The sequence below is a fragment of the Siniperca chuatsi genome, linkage group LG11 (genome assembly GCF_020085105.1).
Source record: "Siniperca chuatsi isolate FFG_IHB_CAS linkage group LG11, ASM2008510v1, whole genome shotgun sequence".
Lineage (NCBI taxonomy): Eukaryota > Metazoa > Chordata > Actinopteri > Centrarchiformes > Sinipercidae > Siniperca > Siniperca chuatsi.
Genome location: NC_058052.1, coordinates 7290158 through 7314066, shown reverse-complemented (window position 1 = coordinate 7314066; position 23909 = coordinate 7290158). Strand labels below are relative to the sequence as shown.

The 23909-nt window shown below is 40.4% G+C and overlaps 1 protein-coding gene across 3 annotated transcripts in view; it reads right to left on the bottom strand.

Moving 5' to 3' along the window:
- Positions 1-2608: 2608 nt before the first annotated feature.
- The window catches only part of LOC122884612 (kinase non-catalytic C-lobe domain-containing protein 1), a 40020-nt gene continuing 18719 nt past the window's right edge, over positions 2609-23909 (bottom strand). Inside the window, exons 12-31 of one of the 3 annotated variants that reach the window (XM_044214733.1) lie at positions 23515-23592; positions 23226-23313; positions 22685-22877; positions 20789-21507; positions 19478-19616; positions 15810-16069; positions 13974-14335; positions 13006-13099; positions 12817-12914; positions 12538-12722; positions 10443-10553; positions 10113-10260; positions 9490-9645; positions 8740-8946; positions 8493-8575; positions 8158-8308; positions 6896-7018; positions 6489-6548; positions 5902-6059; positions 2609-4429 (exon numbers count right to left, since the gene is read on the bottom strand). In XM_044214733.1, coding sequence (XP_044070668.1) covers positions 4201-4429; positions 5902-6059; positions 6489-6548; positions 6896-7018; positions 8158-8308; positions 8493-8575; positions 8740-8946; positions 9490-9645; positions 10113-10260; positions 10443-10553; positions 12538-12722; positions 12817-12914; positions 13006-13099; positions 13974-14335; positions 15810-16069; positions 19478-19616; positions 20789-21507; positions 22685-22877; positions 23226-23313; positions 23515-23592 — 3642 coding nt within the window. In that variant the 3' untranslated portion in view covers positions 2609-4200. The remainder of the gene's footprint in view (positions 4430-5901; positions 6060-6488; positions 6549-6895; positions 7019-8157; positions 8309-8492; positions 8576-8739; positions 8947-9489; positions 9646-10112; positions 10261-10442; positions 10554-12537; positions 12723-12816; positions 12915-13005; positions 13100-13973; positions 14336-15809; positions 16070-19477; positions 19617-20788; positions 21508-22684; positions 22878-23225; positions 23314-23514; positions 23593-23909) is intronic. The other 2 variants (XM_044214734.1, XM_044214735.1) reach the window with 2 other exon arrangements.

Sequence of the window (23909 nt, the reverse complement as noted above, 5' to 3'; positions counted from 1 at the left end):
ATCTAACAGTGACCAAATGGAAAGAAGAATGTAAAAGAACGGATTGTATGCGTAAAACCCAACTTTAGAGATATTCATATCGCGATCCTATCAGTTTCTGCATCGTAGCCTCCCAAACCTCAACACACATCACTTGTGAAACCTTCAGCTCGCACTTGGGGGAAACACAATCCTCGATGGTTTCGTATTGACATGTCTTTGGTACCCTGGTGAGCGCTGGCGCCAGCTACCCCAAAAAAAAAAAAAAAAACGCAGGCATTTGGCACAGGCGCTTCAAACATTACGGATCAAAGGTATTACAGTAGCGACACAATCACGGCTGATTGTCGGCCGGTTCAAATGTAAATCTGCTAAAACAAGCTGCGAGGAAGCTGGGGAAACCCCGTGAGCGCAAACAAGCCCCGTGGAAACATGACGGAACCCTCAAACTGACCGCTTCACATACCAACAAATCTAGATATCCCATTAATAATCACTTAGGCATAAATAGGTAAGATCACTATAAACTAGCCTACGCCTGTCATCAGGGTTGGCTTCTCCACTATCTGTAAACCGTTAACGTGGTGGCTGACAGTATCGCATAATGTCTATTAGGTGCCAAATAAACCGAGAGACAGCTTTCCAACACGCAGCGCCGGACCCGAGGGGTCTGCGGGCCCTCCACTGAGAGAGCTCTGCATGCAGCAGCCGAGGGACAATGCCGCTAAACTGATCGTTTAGTTATATGACAAAGCAGATAAGAGGCTGGGCCTACTTGTCCCCTTTATCGGCGATCTGTCTCTGTGGAGGCAGGAGTCCCTTCAGCCTTTTGAGGCGCTTTATCTCTGAAGCTTTGAAGATGCGCCCCGATCCCGTTAGATAACAATAGAAAGCGCCCGGGACGTCGCCTTCACACTGCGCCTATTTCCTCAGCTCTGCCCGCATGGGTTCTGTCTGTCCCAGGGGAAAAGCTGGAAGAAGTAACTGTATTCTAATTTTTGCTGAAACACTAGAGCCTGGACAGCAAATCACCCAATAGGTAATGGTGTTTTGTGCTGTTTGGAAGTGGCACAGCAATCCTGCATCTTTCATAACTCACTGTAAATCAAATCAACACATTTAGGAATTTCTGGTGTTTTTTTTTTAATATGAGCCTTTTCAGGTTATTCATGGGAATATCTCTACTGTCCTGGTGACCCCAGGTCAGTGGTGGGAGAAGTCGGCAACACCACACTGTAAAAATACTCCATTATAAGAAAAAGTCCTGCATTCATAAGTGTGTAAGTTTTATTAGCATAATGTACTTTAAGTATCAAAAGTAAAATGAGGTATTAGACAGTCGAATGGCCCCTGTCAGCGTTGTATTATATTATAGCATAATAATTACACATGCATAAACGTGTATGCACATTTTAAGTACTTGATGTAGGCTACCTGCTGGATAGAGTCATCTAAAACACTGCATCTTTTATGACACGATTACAGGTTTTGAATGTAAAATCTAAATCTACAAAGTAGACAGATCGTGTATTTTTGCACATATTGTCTGTTTGATTTTGTGCGCTACATGGACCTTTTTTGGGTCCTTAATAAAGTCATTAGTGTTATTTTAACCGTAGCTGTCAGATAAATGTAGTGGAGTAGAAAGTGCAATATTTCCCTCTTAAATGTAGTGAAATAGAAGAATAGCACGAAATGAAAATACTCAAGAGCAAGTAGCTCAAAACTGTAGTAAAGTACAGTACAAGAGTAAATGTGCACAGTTTCATTTCACCACTGCTTGTTATCACTTTGATACTTCATCACTGTTTCTAATTTTAGGATAATTGCTTATGAACATGTTTGAGCTGATGACATGTTTCAGAAGTCCACCAGAGAAAATGATGCATGACTTCTGTTTGGGGTCTCAGAGACACCATCTGGAAAACATGGTTGTTTCAGTTGCCAGTACTGTTTAGGCTGCACTACCCGTCATGAGCCACAAATACGTCTATTTTGATTTATGTTATTGGCGTGTTATAGCAGTTTGTTCACAAGAGGTCTAACTAATTGACCCCGAACATGCGTGAGATCCCTATGTATGACAAAATACTGTTCATTTCTTTGCCTGTAAAACAAAAAAAGAGTATTTTTATTTGCTCACGCACAGACCAAATAACATACTAAGCAAGAAATATTTTCTGAGTTGATGTAATAACTATGCTTTACAGCAATTTCCATATTTATTCTCCTTCATCAAATGTGCAAGCCAAGTTTGTGCAAAGGGAAGGGTTGCCAATTTTCTACATGGGGTTTAATAAGGTCAGTAGAAGCTATTTAAAGGGGAAAAAAACTTAAAGCCAATGTCAACAAAACACAAGGGTTAAATTTGCCCGGATAATTATTATTTAGATATTATGCCACAGCAAATTCTCCAGTGATAATTAAGAGGAGGAAATGCCAGAGAGCACACTAAGTTCGCTATGAAGTCATTACCATACACTTTAAATCCTTACAGGAGGAGAGGAAGACCAGCTTCAGCTCCTCCCACCACATTCCACATTCCCCGACGTAACGGGGCTGTATCCTGCCATAGAGCCCTTCTATCACGGATATTGTCTGACAATAATACGCTTTGGCAAGACGGGGCTTATAAAATCTAATTTATTTGGCTAAATTAAGCAAATCTTCATAGCACATCACATTCCATCTCCACGGTGTGTTTCACGGCAGAAGACCAAGCGGGCAGGAAAATAGAAAAATATACAATGACTGAACATCATTCCTCAAATAACATTTTTCACACTGACATCTCATTATGTTCTATCATTTTCTCTGTAATGGTAAGGTATTGTCATGACAGTAAGCCTCTCTAGCTTTTGCCCTTCATGGCACACTACTGATAGTAAATGCAATTATTTCACATTGTGCTGTTTAAATGGGATTAATATTAGATATTCATTTACCAATCTAGTCATATAAATCTCATTTGGTAAACTCCTAATTGGTAAACAAACAGAAACTACGGGTTGCAGGTTAAGCAAAATATGTGATCAATAAACGGTTCTACATTCTGCATTATTCTGTCTCGTTTCCTACAAGTCGAACACATTCCAGCAACATCAAATAGATTTTATTTGAATGTTTGACATGGCTGGATTATCCTGCTAGGGGGCCCGGGGTAAAAATTAGCTGCTGGGCCCCTATTTACCCCCAATTCCCTCTCCTTTCTGTGCAATGTGCACAGTATTCCTCTGCTGGAATGTCACATGTTCCCAGGTTAGCTGTGTGATGATATTATTAAATATAATATAATTTAGGAATATGCACCTTGTAAGCACAGTATCAGCGATTATTTCAGCTGATACTGTGCTTACAAGGTGCATTAAAAGGCCTTAAAATTAGATCTTGACACAAGACCCTTCTTCAAGACAGGTCCACAAGATTAGGTAACAAGGGGCCAGTATACTCCATCAGAACTGGATGTCAGATGATTGAACAGCTGCAACAATTTCTTTGACTTTTACTAAGTTTTTCATGCTGCTAGCATGGCTAAAAAAAGCAGGATTCTTACCTAAAGGCCCTCATCACGTCAGTTGTTATCGTGCTTTAGGGGTGCATATTCCCAAACAAAGTTACAATTGATCATATTACCACATTGCTACACAGTGAACCTGTGGCTTTTGGGGGACCCTGGGGGTCTCGGGCTCTGGTGCAGTTGATAATCCAGGCTTGATGTTGGACATGCATTCTGCATTGCTGCCATGTTCAGTCCACATATGATTATATAGAGGCTAACAGCTAAATTACAGGGTCAATTCACAAATAATGCTAAAAAAATATCAGTCTATGAGCTGAGGAAGAATCATTGCAAATTACAAACATCGCCTGTTACTTCTCTTGGTGGAAGAAAAATGCTAATATCAAAACAAAACAGATCTGTGACGGAAACTACGTGTGATCAACAGCCGAACCTGTGTAACGTTAAAGGTGTGAGTTATAAATAAAGCTTGCCTGGGAATCTAAACTGATGTTATGGACTTAAGTTAAGGGGCCTTCGACAAATAGTGAACGTATAACAGCAGAAAAAAGTTTTCCAGTCCAGAAGGCTCAGCTGTCAGGACAACAGGGGCATCTGAGGGTCGTGGCTTAGGCATGGATTCTCAGCCTGGGCTTGGACATGGGGTGCCGACCTAGTGGTGGTGTCTCGCTCTGGGCTGTGAGATGTGACCGGGGCAGGGCTCACTGGAAAGTGGCCTTAACCCTCCTCAACGTGTCCTGGATCCTCCGTGTTTTTCGCTCGCTGGACTGCTGGAAGTTGGCATCGTTGTCGGCGGCCAAGAGGTGGATGTCAGAGGTGGCGAGCCTGGCGATGCGGCGCCGAAGGTAGGCCTGCAGGTCCCGGTCTGGGCTGTAGGGGCATACAGCCTCCTGGAAGGCGTGTACCTGACTCACAACCTTTGCTATGCTCCTTGAGCCAAGGACGGATGGATGAGAGGACGGAGCAACGTGAAATGGGAATAAAGAACAAAAGGAAAAGTGAAAACATGAAAATAATTAATATCTAGGTGTCATACCTGAGCTTTCTTCCTAGCAGCATCATTAGCTTTGTCTGTGACCTGATTTGGAGAGAGCGGGGATAACCCTGGGTCCACCGTAACCAGCTGTGTCTCTGCCTTTCCCTGCTAGATCTCCTGACCCCAGCATCTGGCTACAGCCAGTCGCCTCTCAGCATCTGGCCAGAAAACCTCTTTTCCAATCAGATCCCATCCCACGGGCGCCATCTGGTGCAACACTGGCACCCCTACCAGCAACCCAAATTCAACAGCTGCGCCATTACCATCCAACCGCCACTTGCTGTGACCTCAGCATCTGGTCAGCCATATTGGAGTGAAGGAGAAGGACACAGGAAAATGTGTCCTCATAGGGAGTTGGCCGACTTTGTCATAGATGGATACTTAGGATGTGGGGAGAAAGCTAATTTTCCGTTAATGACCCTGGCTGTATGTACATTTCATCAATATCACACCTCTATCAAAATAAAATTAGCACAAATTCCAGCATGCAGTAAAATTATGGTTGGAATATTAAAGGAAGGGATGGGATCGGGCACTTCCCATCATGGATTTTTCGTTGTTGGCCCAGAGCATCTATCCACTTTATGTTTCTCAGCAACAAGGAAGTGCTTTGCGGAGATGTTTTCTCTTTTAACTTCCTGTCCACACCAGAAATGGGAATGTTCTGCGTTGTGTTGCTGGACATCTGATGTTTGTGATCACCTCACGCCTACATTTTTTTAGCAAAAGATTTTAGCAAAAGATTTGACCAGTTTCACTACATAACGTATAGCGGTGAGGACTACTACATCTGGAAGACAATGAGAGACTTTCTTTCCCGGCAGTTTTATAAACGTATCTATAGCTATTAGCAGTCATAGCAGTGCTAATTAGATGAGCTAGTTCTGTCGGTGATTGGTCAGAATGTGTTGGTATTTGTGTTTTTTTAATGTGTATTTATAAAAAACATACCATAACAGAAAATATCAGATTGTGGCAATAAAAACATGTGCTACTACAATATTTCTTCATCCAAAACATAGATTGCACAGTGGAGACTCATTTGGTTTTTAATGTGGTTACACTGTTACACTACGCAGGATTTTCATATGGACTCTTTAACTTTACTGTGGAGCAAAACAGTTGTGATCCAACCACACCTTTTCCACGCAAATTACATTACTACTAATAATTAATAACTTATAGTAATAATAATTTTTATATTATTAATAATATAATTTGAATCTCTTCTTAGCAACCAGATCAGAGGGACTACAGTAAGAATGCAAATAATGTTAATGTTAATCAAAAGCAGAAACGGAACAGACAAAACATTGGTCAATAGCAGCTCAGTACAGATCTAAAAATGATCCGGATTTCTCCTCACCTGAGCTTGGGCCACTTGTAAGCTCCAGTAGTGAGAGTGAAGGCTCCGATCTCCAGCTGCTGGACGTGCATGGCCAGGATGTGCGCTGATGGCAGGGTGGGCCTCCTCCTCGTGTGTTCTCCCCCCATCAGACACAGGTCGTCACTCTTCAGAAACACCTGAGGAGAGAGCAATTTATCCGCACAGTAAATAAATGAGTTCTTACTGGAACGGAAAAATGACTAAATTTCCAATTAAGCCAAAGTCTCAGGTGCTTGATGCAGTAATAAGCATGTCCAATGGAGTAGTGTAATATGACTGAAAGACTCTTTTCAACAAATTTAACCTCTTTAAGACAAATTATTTTACATGTTTCTCTTGATTGTAGCTAAATAGCTGGTAAGAGAGTGATGCATCATTTTTGATGCATCAGGTTCTTTTGAGGGTAACTTTCAGAAGCAGAGCCAGTTGTAAGCCCACAGCACACAGGCGAGTTGCTTGAAGCTGTTTTTCTATTGATTTGTTTGCCCTGCAGCCCAGCCTAGCCTTCAGTTACAAGCAACATACGTGTGTGCTTGCTGGAATACGGTCCACCTACACATACACACCTGCACGGCTCGTAGCTCCTCCAGGATCTCACACACCTTGGAAGACAGATGTTTCCAAGCCTGTTGGCAAGAGAGGAGGAAGTTTTATTTAGTAGCTCCAAAATGAACACTAATTATACCTTGGCTTCAATGCAACACAAGAGTCAATGAATATAACCTCGGCGTCTGGTATCTTTAAATTGTGATTTTTTTAAAATTACTCCCATTCATGGGCCACATTCCACCTCACTGTGCTCACACTTTCTACATCTTATTTGAATGCATTAATGCTAATTTCACTTTTGTGAAACTAATTAAACACCAACCACTTCTATCACAGCTGAAGAAAACATTTAGCTTGAGGGCATCTGACTTATTACAGAAACTCAGAATTTATGTGAGGAGGAATTGATGAGATGCGGCCTTACTGGTAATTGCCTGACAATCACGTTCTCCAGACCTCCGAGGACCTGCATGGCTGTGGCAAAGTTCCTTGATTCATAGCAGTGTTTTCCTATCCACAGATACTTGGTCAGCAAATCAACTTGTGTCTGCAACAGAGGAATGAAAAAAAATGAGAAAAAATGCTAAACAAGGCAAAATGCAAAAACCTAGTATATTCTCACAGTGGTTTGCTTTTCTTAGGACTACAGGAGACTGCATAATGAAGCATGTCCACTGGAAAAATAAGAAATACTATATGTAGGCAATGTTATCAATGCATTGTGCACTGGCCAATGCAAGTGTGCTCAGTTATGCTGAACAATGCAGGTGCAAATGCTGTGAAGAGGTTAAAATGTCTTAAAATGTTAATTGCATCTGAGATGTTGAATGGGTGTTGCAGTTTAAGTTGAAACACTGAAAGCGTTTGAAGCGTCTTTTGAAGTGAAAACCCGAAAGCAGTTTAAATCGGTGTAATCGTTAAAATTTGAATTTCTAGTCCAAGCCCTGTAAGCAGTTGAATTGTCAGTTGAAGTGTGAAAGATGAAAGCAGTTGAATTGTCATTTAAAGAGTAAGAGGGCATTTAAAGAGTAAAGTTGAAAGCAATTGAAATGTAATTTAAAGGGTAACAGGTGAAAGCAACTGAATTGCCAGCTTGTATGTTAGCACTGAAAGTAGTTGTGAAGTGTAAAGGATTGAAAGCAGTTGAACTGTCATTTAAAAAGAGGTGAAAGCAGTTGAAATGATGAAAGCAGTTGAAATTTCAACTAAAGTTGAAGCACCAGAGATAGTTTAAGTACAGTGTAAATAGTTAAAGTGTATTTGAGTCAGTATGAAAGATATACAAAATTTGAATAGATGCACACATGTCCTAAACGAGCTGAACATTTTAAAGTTTGAATTCAGTGTCTGTGTGAAAGTATGAGGAAGTAGGTGAAGGACAAAAATGTAACCAAGATAATAATAATAATAATAATAATAATAATAATAATAATAATAATAATAATAATTTAGGCACAAGGCACACAAATTACTTTACTAAAGAACTGTTTCAGGGTTTAGACCCATATGTTCTTGTTCCTAACTGTCTATACACCATTCAACCACAAGACTAGAGAAGCAACAGAAAGCACACATGGGGAAAGTCTGTGACTGACATCATGAGAGTCCATGTCCAGTGAGAAATCAAAGCACAGGCTGTGACAGTAATGGCTGCCTTTTACTTTCATGAGTTACGTCTCCTCTCACCTTGACAGAGTCGCAGATGACTATTTCAGCAGAGATCCAGTTAGTGACACTGTCAGCATATGTCAGCAGCTGCTGGAGGTGGCTGTCTGATGGCGTCCCATCACACACAAGCAGACTGCTGCCCTCTGGCGGGATATGCTGAGACACATTCCTGGTGGGGGGAAAACAGAAATGTAGGAATATCTACGGTCTAGACCTGCTCTATAGAAAAAGTGCAATGAGATAACTTCTGTTATGAATTGGCACTATATAAATAAAACTGAATTGAATTGATTTGTCATCTATTTGTATGTAACATAAGTAAACATTGTGTTAAGCTGAAACATTATACTCACTTGTTGGGGGTTGAGACTTTGTCCCTGATTCCTTGTATTCTGGAGTTGAGGAAATGAACTGGATGACATCCTTGGAACATTCCCTGCATTACAAAAGGTACAACTTCAATATTATATCAGGAGTTGACTGTATTAATCAAGCTCTTACTTTGCATTTATAAAGGCATGTCTCCCTCTTGTGGTAAAAAGAGACAACAGCAACTTAAGCGCAAGGTGGGGGAGTGGACTGTACAGTATGTGTGTGTACCTGCTGCAGGAGGGTGAGCTGTTGAGCTATGTGCTGTGCGCTGCATTCATTCTGGCTGAAGGGGAGTCGCTCCTCACTGTGCAGGCAGACGTTGGAGAGGTCGTCCACCATGGAGCCGTAGCAAGGCATAGGCAGGGCTGCAGCAATGGAGAAGGCCTTCTCTTTAGGCAGGGATGCAGATGGCTCCACTACTCTTGAGAATCTCCACTGAAGGGTTGAGAAAGAGAGGGTACATGCTCTGAATTATGTAAACACACTGACAATAGCTATGCTATTTTGTATTTCATGCAGGGTGCCCTTGTTCAACAGCAGCGAGACAATAGAATCAATAAATGAGTGGCCAGTTACAGTCTACCTATCACCAGAAAGTCAGGCTGCGACAGATCTTCTCTAAATAAAAACCTAATAGATTCTGCATATTTGCCCAGATTCAATTTAGATGGCAGGTATGGATTTTGGTAGGAAAGTGTTTGCACATTTGTTGTCCCCAACAGAAGTAAAAGCTCAGTAAAGAAAAGAAAAAGAAAAACCCTAATCAACAAGGGCTGAACCTGCTGGTATTAAGTAGCATCAAACTGCAAAATGAATGCAGTTTCTATTGTATTATATTGTAGCTGACCACTATAGAAAACCTTAAAAGATTGGGATGACCAGAGCTACCGTTTTTAGATTACTTTAGTTAATTTTTTTTGATGACAGAGAGTATTTACAAAATCCAAACAAAGCATATTATCACCATTTTATACTGACCTTTCTCCCAAGATCCTCAGTAGATGAATGCAGACACATAGAATCATCATCTTCCTCAAAGCTGATCAGGCTTCCTCTGCCTTGGCTCCAAGTTCTACATGGAGGGCTGTGGAGAGCAGCAAGAATGGCCTCCCCTCGGCTGTCTACAGGTATCACCTTTGGGGGGAAATAAGAGGAAACTACAGAATGTAGACATTGTACATTTCATACAGACAAAAAGGTGACGTGATGATTTTACACGGTTAAACGGCTTAAACTGCATCTTATAGCAAAAACATGTTTTAATTGATGCCTTTTGCTATCTGTCATATAATAATATGCTGCACTGGTGATTTGAGTTGTATGCTTCATGAAAGATTCTACTTATGCTGTTCTAAATACCCAGTGTCCGACGGTCTTTTCACCCATAAAATATGATGACACACAGGAAGTTTGATGCTTCCAACAGCAGAAAGATTGATTATAACTAACAGAAGATGAAGTGTGTAGGTAGCAGGAGCAGAAACAGCCACCTTCAGGAACGCAAATATTTAGACAGGAAATTCCAGGGTAAAATACTGTCATATTTGACTGACAAGTCATCTCTGTAAAGTGCGGAGCAACATGTATGCTTATGTGATTACCTCAGTATTAAGGAAGTTTTCTAACGTATCCACAAGGCTGGACTTTGGTGTGAAGTCCACCCTTCTACAGTCTGTTATCCAAAACTGGAGCAGGTCCAGACTGCGATGGAAGATCTTTTCACTGTCTCCAGACATGTCTGGACCTTGTCTGGCATAGAAAACAAACATAATCATCATACAATCAGTGCAAGATGTTTCATACTGTGTGCTATTGTGCATTATGTTTTGTAGTTTACAGGAGAGGCTGGACTGGAGATTTTCATGGATTTTCTTGTCAAACTGTACATAGCTTGTTCTCTATGCAATCATGAGCTACTGGATATACAGCACCTTGCAGCACTGATGAATTTATCCATTATGAACTGCAGTAACTGCTCAGGAGTGCAGAGGAAACGATAGGTATACAGGAACTGCTGGATGTAGCCCTCCACAGCAGCATTTCTATGATGAAAGGGAACAGAGTGACACTGAATAATTCAGAAACAGTTTAATAACGTTGTTCAATGAAATGTATTATTAAACATTCCAATGCAAGTTAAGGAATTAGTAACCCGTGGCAATACATGATCACACGATTGGCAGAGAATCATCTTTCTGTTTTTTTGGGGGGGGAGGGGCGCAAAAAAGTCAGAGGCCCTTCAACAACAACAAAAAACAAAACAAGTATTCATTTATATAAACTTATATCATCTAGCAAATAATAAATTATAATTCAATTGGTTATCATGCTTTCCATAATAATGTTAGTATTGTCATGGTCTGCCTTTCCCTCATTCCTAGTGTCTCCAGCTGTTCTCTCCCCTTCCTTGTGTTTCCTGTTTGTCCTCTCTCTCTCTCTCTCTCTCTCTCTCTCTCTCTCTCTCTCTCTCTCTCTCTCTCTCTGTGTGTGTCCTTGTCTGGGCGTGGCATTCTGCCTCACTCCTGCTGCCGAATCACCTGCACACCTGCGACTCATACACTCATAACCTGTGTTTTTCCTGTGTCTCAGGTCCACACTCACCTGTGTTCTCTGCCAGCCTGCCTGCCTGCCTGCCCTCTCAAACTCATCTTTTTCCAGTCTTGTGAATATTTCCATTTGAACTGTTAAAGAGCCTTTGTCCAAGTCCTGCTTTTGGGTCCAGAAGATTAGGCAGCTTAACAAGTATACCAAAAATTACCACAAATTGCTGCATTATGATGCACTAACCCAATAATCACCTATAATTTCCTTGATAAAGACCTGATACTTTGATAAATATAATGTTATGTTGTTATATAAAAAATGTTGGACAACAATTTCTAACTACTTTCCAATGTCCAATTCTATCTTTACAGACAGACCACTGTCTTTTATTATCTTTGATTGGTGATCAGTTCTAGCATCTTTTTAGGAGAATTATCTGTAAATTAAAATAGCTAACTGATTTTTGAAAAATGCAGGGGAGTTGGTGGAGTTGGCAATATGCTGTATTTTCCTTATTATTATTATTATTATTATTGTTATCAAATTACACCAAAAGATGAAAACCAACAATGAACTGATCTTATTTACAAGTATTGTCTGTGTGCCATGATAGGGGAGTGCTACAGGGTTGAAGAAGTCACAAAGTATGGACAGACAAACTAACACATTGTGGTTTTTGTCTTTTCTTGGGATTGCTTGACAATAATGAAAATATAGTTTAGTGTCAGCTTTATCTTTTTTAGCAGTTTATTAACAAGACTAAGGGTCTACAGCCACACTAGCAGCTCTGTGAGGCTGTACTTAGGCACGGTGGTGCTTTGAGCTAAATGCTAACGTTAGCATGTTGGCATACAGTAGGTGCTCACAATGACAATGCTAACATGCTGATGTTTAGCCAGAATAATGTCTACCATGCTCACCATCTTAGTTTAGCGTGTTAGCATGCTAACATTTGCTAAACACAAAGTACAGTTCAGACTGATGGAAATGTCATTAGTTTTGCAGGTATTTGGCCATAAAACAAATATTAAACAAAGTGAAATAATGATGAGCTGGTGGCGGTAGATGAAACAACAGAGGATCACCAAAGTCAGTAGGATTCATCCTCTGTGGACCATTAATCTCCACAAAATGTCATGCCAATCCATCAAGTAGTTGTTGAGATATTTCAGATACCAGCAATATATTGTTGTGAAACTAGCTGTAATGAAACTCCTTATTTTAGGAAAAACATGTCTGTTGTACAAAGAGTAACATCAAAGATCTTCAGTTTCTTGCTGTAATTTGGTCATTTTCTGACCCGAGTCCTTGTGAAATCCCTTTGTTGGACAGATCAAAGCAGCAGGGAGGGTAAATAATAGAACACAGATGGATCACATGGGCTGCACTTTGAGACATTATCACAATTCATACGACCTCATGACTTGACTAGAGAAAAGCAACGGCTAGCACATTTCTAATTTAAGCCCTCATCAATAATACCTGGCATAGAGGTAAGCCATGAGGCCCAGAGGAGTCCCAGCTTGCAGAGTGCTCTTCCCTTTGCTGGTACCATAGCTCAGAACAGACGGGTCCTCAGAGGATCGGAGGTCCAAAGAGCCAGGACCGCAGACAGCCAAAGAAGGCAGTAATGAAACCTCCAAACCCCACTGGTCCACACTCAGAATCTGCAGAGAGACAAGAAATCATATCAAAGGATAGAAGTTGTTATGAAATGAATGAGAAATAGCAGTGTTGGGAATTGTAGAGCTTTGTCAGTACCTCAAGGTATTTCTTCACACAATCCAAGAAGACCACTTTGGATCTGAGTTCTTCAAACTGGGACTTGAGTTTGGACAGCATCAGTTTGCTCTCAGAACCTTTGGGATACATACACTGTTTTACAGATCCTATTGGAAGCTACGCATGCCATTTTCGTATACTGCCAGTGTCATGAAATGAGTACCCAACCTTTGTTTTTTCTCTCTTGTTGAATCAGCTTCTGGTAGAAATTTCTCGTTTTCTTTAGATTCCTTGTTTCAATTATCAGCTGCTGCTGCAGTTCCTGTTCAAAGGAAATCACACAAAATCATAGAAAAGGCCCAAAAATAACACCACATGCCTTTCACTGAAAGAAGCCTTCGGGTGTTTCCAGTGTGTATGAGGCAGCGTTTTGTTTTTCTCTCTCTCTCTCTTCACCGTGGCAACGGAAAGCAACAGCTCTTTTGAAGTAAAATGAGTGAGAGGTCGCAGCAGCACAACTCTTAAGGTGTGTTATTAGCTGTTACACAAACCTTCTGAAGGAGCAGTGGCGGCATCAAAGTGTGCAAACACAAAGACTGTTCATTAATATTCTTTTGCAAATGATAATAACTTCCTCTGCCAACGGCTAAGTTCAACATATTAATATTCAGATCCAGTTTGGAGAGAATAATATGCCAATTATCGTCCCCCCACATGTTCTCGTTGTATTTACCCCAAAGCCTGACTGTGCCCCACTAGGAAAATAATTCCTGCACTTAATCATAAAACCTGACCAGGTGAAAGGCTGAATGAAACTAGGAGGTGAAACTGTGTTCAATAAGAACTTGGATGTAACATAAAACATGGATAAAGAATAGAAATGAAAATACTGAATTAAATCACAGCAAAGCATTTTCAATCTGCAGTTTATAAACATAAAGTAAGGAAACAAAGAAAGAATTTCAGAGAATATTTTGATGGAAATCAGCTTTTGCATTAATAAACACAACTATCCCTCCTATTATTGCAACATGCATTACATAAAAAAACACATTTTATGATATACATTTCATTGTGTTAGTATAATAGAATCTGATAAATAAATCAGCCGCTTCACGCAGTCTGCTGTTTGTTCAAACACATAGGGTTAAGGTCAAATATGACTCACTGGCAGTGAGCTTCACAGGTTTACCCACCTGTGTTTTCACATCCAGACATGGTGATTCTGCGTGCTGCCCCAGATTCACTGCATACTGGATCACCTCTGCACTAAAACAGTCTTCTCCAAAGAAGGCCAAGTCCCAGGCTGGGCTGAACCTGAGGCCCAGTCCCTCTGCTCTGGATCCAGGCGATAAGAGTCGCTCTGACAGCAGAGAGTCACTGTCCTCCATGTCCTCCGAGCAGTCGGGGCTCATCTGCTCGTCCTGGGCTCCCATCAGGCATTCTTCTCTCCCCGACAGAAACTCAGCTTCAGAGGGGCTTTCATCGCTGCCCCCCGCTGAATGATCTCCTCCTTCCATGACCCCTGCGTCCGAATCGTCAGTGCTCACTCCTCGACCAGTAAACAGGGACAGTGGAGAGACAGGGGGGAAGAGAAGAGAAGGAGAGAGGGACTGAATCACATGGAGAGCAAAAAAAAAAAAAAAAACCAAACTGAATTTGTGACAAAAAAACACAGAGACAGATCCAAGTGTGGCGCTGGGGGTATTTGTTGCTAAGCCTATCATGGCTGCACAATGCATCCACTGTTTGACAGATGAGCTTAAAGGCAAATCAAGCGCAACTTCTTCTTCTTCTTATCTTTTTATCTCAAGTACCTTGTAAGAGCCTGTTTATAATCAAGACCTCATGTCTAGCATATTTTAAAGCGCAACAAATACAGATGAGTGTGTGCGTGCATGTCACTGACCAGTAATGACTTCTAGAAGAGAAAACAAGCAAAGGGTTTGCTAGCATGCCTTGGACTCTCATGAATATGCCTCAATCTTAAGAGCAGCATCCAACAGCCAGTCACAACTCACATGACTTCAGTCAGCAGCCAAATAAAGTAAAATATATCAAAACATCACAGATGGGTTGGGGTTCAATAGTATTTATTGAATCTACCTATGCAAATCCTCAAAAATACCTAAATGAATCTATTTAGATAGTTTGCTTGAGGAGGAGACAATTTCTTGGTAAAAAAAACCAAGTATTAAGTTTTTATTGTACTCAGCAGTGGTGGAATGTAATTAAATATATTTAAGTACAAATTTGAGGTACTTGTACTTTACTTGGGTAGAAGTATAAATGAGCATGAAATGGAAATACTCCACTACAGTTCAGAGGGAAATATTGTACTTTTTACTGCACTGCATTTATCTTTTATAGAAAAGATTTTTACATACACAACATGAACAATTTATAAAATATGATGCACTGTTATAGATTAAACTACCCAACAGTATATTAAATCATTAAAATGAGCTCTACATTGACCTACTAAACAGTAAAATGCTACTTACACATGCATGCAGCCATAATAATATTATAATTAATCAGTAATGATAAAGTAATATATATATATAATAGAAGAACACTCACAGGGGCCATTTATCTGCATTTTGAGTACTTTTACTTTAAGTACATTTTACTAATAATATTGACACAGTTTTACCAATGTGACATTTTTAGTGAAGGACTTTTACTTGTAATGGAGCATTTTACTATTGCACTATTGCTACTTCTACTTAAGGAAAATATCTAAAAATACCTCTGCAGTGCAGTTTCAAAATTTTGTGTTACAAAGGATATAAATAAATTCATCTTTGAGTTTTAGTCCTTAAATTTTAGCGTTATATTAGCAGAACTAAAACTCACATAGTTTTGTCACATAGATGCATATTTTGTATTTAACTCACTACCTGCTCTTCACACCTAGATGAACAAATCTGTGCATTTTATGAACTTGGAACTGGATCCAAAATCGAAACGGCTATCGGAACTCAACCCGACAACAAAAATAATATTGACTATCCAAGTCTATCTCCTACCTTGACAGATACAGTGTTTACTCCCCTCTGATCTTAATTCAAAATCTTCAAGCGCAGCCTCATTTTCTCCATGACAGGATCGAGCCTCGGATCCTTTCCAAGAATCCACAGCAGCAGGACTGGATGTGTGAATGTTCCCATTCAGGTCGAGACAGCCATGAAGGCAAACGTCTTTCTTCCCTCCCCAGACAGTGGCTATCAAGGGTGGGGTAAGGGCTGCCCTTTTCACAGCCTTTGATGGAGGCTGCTCATTAGAGCCGCTGCAGGAGGCGCATTTGGAGAGAGAAAATACACAGTGTGTTCAAAGCTAGTGACAATTAGCACGTATGTAAAGAACGATGCCTATCATTTAAGTATGTAATAATTGGAAGGAAATAGCCTAAACAAAATAGTCAACAAACCTCAAAGATGAGCAAGGATCCAGAATACAGCAAACAATTTTTACAGCAGTGGGGATTTACTGATTTCAGTAGCAAGGACCACACATTCAACAGAAGCGCTTGAGTGATTTTTTTTGACGAAAACGAAAGATTATGAGTGAAGCTTGTACTCCAGTACTTCTTCTGTCTATTGCTTTGTGTGAGGAAACTTCGTGGGGAATCCGCTGTAGCACCTGGGCACGATGGACCCCCAAAAGCCTCCAGTTACTTGAGACAAGATTGAGCAGGTCTGAGATCTTTGAGATCTGAACGAATGTAGCAGTGATGTGCTATGAGAGACCAACGGTCCATGATTTGTATTAAGTGCTCGGGTTGCCATTGCGGAAGCCGAGGCGGCAGCTATGATTCTGAAGGAGTGAACACCAGAGTACTGGACAGGAGAAATGCCAGAAAGGGAGAGTATGTAGTGAAAGTGCTCGTGGAACCAGAATCACTTTTTTGAACTCAGAGAGAATATGCTGTTGAAGATATCCCCTGGAGGGGCCGAGCCTCTGAACTTCTGAAATCGGAAACAGTAAAGAGTCAGCGATGGCATTGGAATCGGGAACATGTGAGGTGAGTGGATGGATGAAGTTGCTCGTAGGGTGAAGTAGTAGAGTGTGCTTGAGGCGATGTTGCGTGATGTCGGTTCTGGTGCAGAATATGAGAGCGAATAAGGTGGAGATGGTTTAGGTGGGTATTTATGAGAATGCCGGAAGTGAGGTGATCGCGGTGCGGTCCTGCTCCTGAAACTCTGCTAAATAGCTTCAATTAATGTGAAAACGCGGCAGAACTCATAGCAGCAATCACTGAGAACCAAACAAGAAAGCCATCAAAGACTCATTTCAAACATTATGCAGGTTGTCGCTCACATCTTGCAGATCAGATGTACTTGCAAATCGCACCAATTGATCCATAAAATTGAATTGCGCCTGAACAGGACACTGTCCACTCCAGTCCATGTCAGAGTTAGAATGGACCATCTCTCAATAGAGAGGCTCCCCTCAAAGAAACTGTAACAGGGTTCAAAGGGTTTCTCCACATATTGCCCTGAGCATAAGAGCAAGGCAGCGCCTGGACAAAAAGATGCCTGCGAGAACTGACAGGCTCGTCCCTCTACTCGTCTCTAGCTTACATTTAAATGAAGAGAGAAGTGCGAAGCATTGAATTTGTTGCCGTCATTCATGTATTCATTCATACACTTAAGCCCCCCCCCCAGCCCCCTCAGGGCTACTTGTCAGCATATCAGTAACAATGCAGAAGAGGTTCTACATGTATTTTCAGTGTTGCCAGACATTCTCCCCAGCACTAACACACATATTGCAAAGCTGTTGCCATAGGGACCATTTAAGCTGTTGGCTGAAGTTTATGTATGAGGTGCATATTGTATTAATGCTCATTTGAATGCTGTGTATGGGTGTGCACATGCATTTGAAAGTGTGCAGAGGAGGAGAGGTCATGTTCAGTGAGGACTGGATCATTCTGTGTGCCTATTCCTCAGAACCGACATAAGAATAAATAAAAAATCTGACTACAAGCAGCCAAATTTGGTCATCTCACTGTTTGGACGGAAGCACTGGCTGTTTTATTGTTGACAAAATATCCTTTTTCAATTTTGGGTAATTATTCACACTCGAGACAATCTCTTTAACTCATAATGTAGGCTAATTGTGCTGATTCGATTCATTCAACAACCAGCCCCCTGAAAAACAGTAATTTATTTAAGGATTAAACACTGATGCATAATAATAAAAAAAACTTATTTCAGAATCTGAACTGCGCTGTGGATGATTCTGTCATTAAAACTGAAATACATATGCAACTTTTCACATGCTGTAATATGTCGAGAGATGATACTGTAACCACAGCAAAAATTGTGTTGTGGTGGTGTGTTGTAAAGAAGCTTGTCACCATCTAAGTCACTCACTGCAAAATTTAACTGCTACTGTACCAGCTAAGGCTGCTCCGACTGAGCTTGTGTAATTGATTTTGATGTGGGAAATATGGTGTGAAACATGTCATTTCCAGTGCACTGGTGCTGTTTAGAAAGGACTGTATTGGAATTATCAGGTACAGTTAGCCTGATAATCAGAGTGGATTATAATTCAATTTTCACTTCATTATTATTTGAATGTCTGAAAAATCTGAGATGTGGGCAGTGATTCATGTCTGAAACCAGGCAGCCGCTTGTCAGATGCCACTTGTGTGCTTTCTGTGATCCTCCAGATAGATGGATCAACAATATATGAATTAGGGCTGTAACTAAAATAGCAAACAAAATAGCAAAAAATGCCCATCACAGTTTTTTCAGAGGCCCCCAAGGTATTCAATTAACAATGAATTATATAAATAGAAATTAAACAATTCATTGATTATTTACTTACTGTTGATTCATTTTCTAACAGACTAATTGCTTAATCAACCACTTTAGTGCTAATATTTATTCGCTTTAGAATAAAAGGTACAAAACACATGCTTAAGTAATGCATGACGAATGCATGCCTCACGTTGATTTAATGCATGAAACTGGTAATCAGATGCAAACATCTACATGTTGCTGCATGACCCTGTCCATACTCTCCTGACTGGTCAACTGACACCTGCTAGATGTTTTTGGTTTTAGTGCACTCTTGCGTGCTTGCACTACACTTCACTTCTTTCAACAACAATAAAAAATATCTCAACCCAACCGGCAGCGACAGATGGCCGCCTACCCTGAGTCTGGGTCTGCCCGAGGTTTCTGCCTCTCAAAGGAAGTTTTTCCTTGCCACTGACGCCAAGTGCTTGCTCACAGTGGGATTTGTTGGGTCTTTGTAAATAATATTATAAAGAGTACAGTCTAGACCTGCTCTATAGAAAAAGTGCAATGAGATAACTTCTGTTATGAACTGGCGCTATATAAATAAATAAAACTGAATTGAAATATAATAAGAATTTTAAAAAAACTCATGTTCCAGCCTAGCTTATAAGTGTGACATTTAATCATTCACAAATCATTGAATTATTCATTTGTTAAGCATTACTTAAGCATGTGTTTTGTACCCTTATTATAAAGTGTTACCAATTTATGTCTCATTTCAGCAGGATGTACAGCTAGTGGCACAGCTAGACATTTCAGCCTGCTCTCTTTACTGGGTAAACACTGAATAGAGCAGTGGACCAAAGCAACAAGCTGTGCCACTAGCTACATTGACAACATTTCCTTTGTGTGGTCCAAATTTAGAAAGAAGTGTTTGAAGTCCTACTCACAGTGTGGATGGGCTGTAGTTAACCAGGCAGTGCAATACACCCAGCAAGTCGTCTTCCCAGTACAGATCACTGAACCTCTCCTTCACAACACTGGCAAATGTGTGGTACTGGAGGTCCTTCAAAGAGAAGATGTACTCCCCTCGGAAAAGAGAAAAAGTTGATTTTCTATGTCAATATGTCTGAACAACTCAAGACAGGATTATAGAGTGGGTTATTGGTTTGTTGTTTCATTCAATGATAAGGAGCAATCTGGTGTTAAAGGAATAATACCCAACATTTTTTTTTACTTTCTTAGACAAAAGGGTGTCTGTTCTCTGCAAAACTGCAGCTGTATAGTTTACTTCTGCCATCCTGACGTCAATGGATACAGTGAGCGTTTTAGATGAGATAAAACTTGACCTTTTTCTCTCCACCTAGGGGCATCCTAACAGCTCAGTCTGCTATCAGAGAGGAGAACTGTATGTTGGGGAGCCAAATAACCTCCCAGTGTATACTATATGTGCAGCGGACATTAGAACATAAGTAGTGTGACAAGCCCACACCATCACCCAGATAAGCAGAACATTATTTAATGGAACCCTCAAGGAACGCTCTCTAGATGTTCTGTGGAGGTGTGTTAAAAACAACCTTGGAGGAACATTAGACAACTTTCTCTTAGGGTGTAATCATACGGGTAAGTTGTGTGAAGATATTCTTGGAATCTTCTTAGAACTAGTGAACCAAACATTTCCTGAAAATGATGTGGAATGTTACATGCTTGCTGAGTACACATAGGCCTGTGGTACTGATTTCACTGTAAATAAGAATGGTGCCCAAATGTTGGTAGTTTTATGTTTCATGTGTTCCAAATGTGCTCATTTGAATTGATTTTAAACTGGATGTTGTTTAACCCTGTTAATTATGTAAAATTAAATAGTGTTACAATCATTTTCTCATACAATTGAACTGTCAATGTTTAGGTCAAGTTTATATTCGTGCTACTACCACCTGGAGTTGCAAAAGCTGGACGTTTCAACCTTTTATCCATTACTTTTAGCTAGCTAGTTCAACCTTTATTCACTTACTTATGTGGACATATATTTTTTAATCTTATCAAAATATATATATATTTTTTTCAAATTAGTTTAGCTAACCCACAATCTTTCCACGTACTTCCTGGCAACTGCAGAAGTACCCTCTGGTGTACAAGTACCCCTGGTTGGGAATCACTGCATAATATACAGATATAGATGTAGTAGGTTTTTCACCATTTCTCTGTCAAGCAAATGAAGCAATAATAAAATGATATTACAGTCATCTAAAGATACATACCCATTACGATGTCCTCATGTCCATTGTCCAAATACCCATCAAGTGAAAACTCTCCCTTGAGCAGGCGAATCACCTCCTGTAGGGCAGGATGGACTTTAGGGGAGATGGACTCCGAAGGAGACTGGGTCTCACCTCGTGTTCCTGGATTCGTTTGTCCATTGTAAGCTCTGGGCACACTGTGCTCCAGGGGGATGTCAGAAATGATGGAGCTGACATTAAAATAAGATGATGGTGGGCCATAATCCTGGGATTCAGGCCTCACAGGCACATTCAGACAGTTAATAAATGGACCATCAGTACTCTCTGGAACTGTGATTAGTCCCTGCAAAGGCTGTGGCACCAGGGAGAGATTTATATCCAACCCGAGGAGAGACTCGGGAGCCCTAACCTGCACAGGCACTAAGGAAAGATGGCCTGTTGTGGGGTCCTGACGGAAGAGGTAATTGTTGAAAACACCACAACCATTAAGGTTAGTGGATAATGGCAGAGGAAGAGAGACTTCAAGACAGGAAATATCTGGGAGAGCAGAAGTAGAGTTGACCAGCGTCTTGTCGCTGGACGTTGTAGAAGTTGTAGTTACGACTGCCTGATTAACAGGAAACATCTGTGTCTGCAGATTTGGTTCAGCCTGTGTAGGATATGGGTACTCAGAGTGTGAAGTGAAATCGAGACCACTTTCCTCAATGTGTTCACTGCTTTTTGTGAATTCATCCACAGTCCTGTAAAATAAACAATCCCTAATAAGCATTCTCTTTTTAAAGCTATGCAGCATTTTGTGTAGATATTAGTTTTACTGCTTTCTCTTTTATTAATTTCTTTTTTAATTAAAAAAAAATTCTATTTAATTTTAATTCTGTTCTTTAAAGAAATAGTTCAACATTTTGGGAAATACGCTTATTCCATTTCTTGCTGAGAAATAGCTTAGCTTAGCATAAAGACTGGAAGCAGGGGAAAACAGCTAGCCTGATTCTGTCCACAGGTAACAAAATCCAGCCCCTCTAAAGCTCACTAATAAACCCATTATATCTTGTTTGTTTTATTTGTAAAATAAAGTGTCAAAACAACAACTTGTGGTTTTATGGGGGGTTATGTGCTGGACTATTTCTTGGCCGGCTGCAGTGACTTCCTGGAGTCTTCTCGTTACCATGAGGTTGCCAGACAACCAGGGAAGACTTCAGGAAGTCACTGTACCCGGTCTGAGCTCCCAGGACCATAGCTGGGCTGTGAGGTGATTTTTGGTGTAGTGGCCACACTAGGTATTGCAGGATCAGGTGACACACTGGCCCAAAAAGGCTTTTTCCCATACACAATCATTACAAAAGAAGCGGCTGTAAAACAATAAAAAAAACATTTGAGTGTCACAAACACCCCAAAATTACTCTTTCTATAATCAAAATTTGAGACATTTAGACCAATAAAATTTGGAAATTCTAGAAGAGCCTTATCAGTTAATTATTTAATGCTGTGTGTGTGTGTGTGTGTGTGTGTGGAGCCAGCAGGAAGTCAGTTGGCTCAGAAATAGTTCAGCACATAATTCCTTGTAAAACCACAATGTGTCATTTTTATACTTTGGTTCATGTACTGATTAAACAAATGAAACGTGTTAATTAGCGAGCTTTAGAGGTGTTGGTAGCTGGACTTGTTTTTACCTTTGGACAGAGCCAGGCTAGCTGTTTCCACCCGTTTCCAGTCTTTGTGCTAAGCTAAGCTAACTGTCTTCTCATTTAACTCTCAAGAAAGCAAAAGTATATTTCCCAAAATGTTAAAAAAAATTAACTATTGCTTTAAATTTTATGAAATGACTTTTACCTAGAACATTGCTGTTTAAAACAGATGCATCACTGTTATTCAAAAAATGTATAGTGATAATACATATCATTTTCTGGTACATCCTACCCTGCAACGGCAGCTCCGAGGTGTTTTCTCTCCTCCTCTGAGTCCCCTTTATTGGTCAGGATGATGGGGGTGAAGTGTGTGGCAGTGGAAGTAAAGGCTTCTGGGAGTTGGAGTTCCTTGTTGACTTGATAGCTGTGGGGAACAGGGCCAGGCACAGGAGCCAGTCGGCTCTCAGTGGCCATGGGCACAAAGCCTACACACAGTTACAACGCCAGATACAATATCAGTGATATTGTCTCATGCAATGCACATCGGTAAATTACACAAAATGTGTAAAATATTAGGAAGCTCTGCTACTATGGCATGATCCCAGCTAAAAGTCACGCTCCCTTATTTACTGAAGCTTCATGATTCAATCGTCATGAATGTTAGGTGTAAAATAAGTGACCTATTTAAGACAAAAACCAATTGGCAGTGCCTCTTGATAGCACAATTCAAAGGGTCTTCCTAATGTTTGGCACATTTAGTGTATTATATACTGTACATTTCAAGGTAAACTATATTGCATGAGGGTCATCCATAGTAAGTGAAGCTGTTCTACCGCTGTTGTTTTGTGCAGACTCTTCACATGAGCTTTGATGAGTTTCAGTTGCACTCAAATCATCTGCATCACTGGATTTTGAGGCTGGCTGAAAGAAAATACAACTGGTTCATTACAATAGAGCGAAATCCTATTTTTCAATGAGACAAAACAGGACAGACATTAAGTGGATGACCAAACAGAAAAACTGACTCTGACATGGGAATTAAATTACATACAATAAATAAATAAACAGATGAAGATACAAAGGTGTAAATGTATCAGTGGTGAAAAACAAAGGAAAGTTTACCGGGTGAACTCTGCTGATGAGGTTCTTCCAGACAGTCTCAGCATTTGTCCCTTGACGTGATAAGTAGTCATGACAGCTCTGGAACAGATCCAAGTGAAAACAAGTGTGATAACAAAGCAGGACACTTCACACACAAGCACACACAGACATCAATAATGTCGGAATTAAGTGTTTGATTAAAAATAAAACATCCAGTATTTGGAAAACTAACAGCTCCCAAAATGACTAACAGCACAACAATAAAACTAAATTATGGTATTTTTTAGGAGAGTCCTTCGTTGACAAAATGACAAAGCACTTTTACAAATTGGATTCTCTCTATATAAATTACAAGTGATTTTCTTTCAAAAGGGATATGTCCATTTGGAAAGGTGCTCCTCTCTGAAGTTGCAATA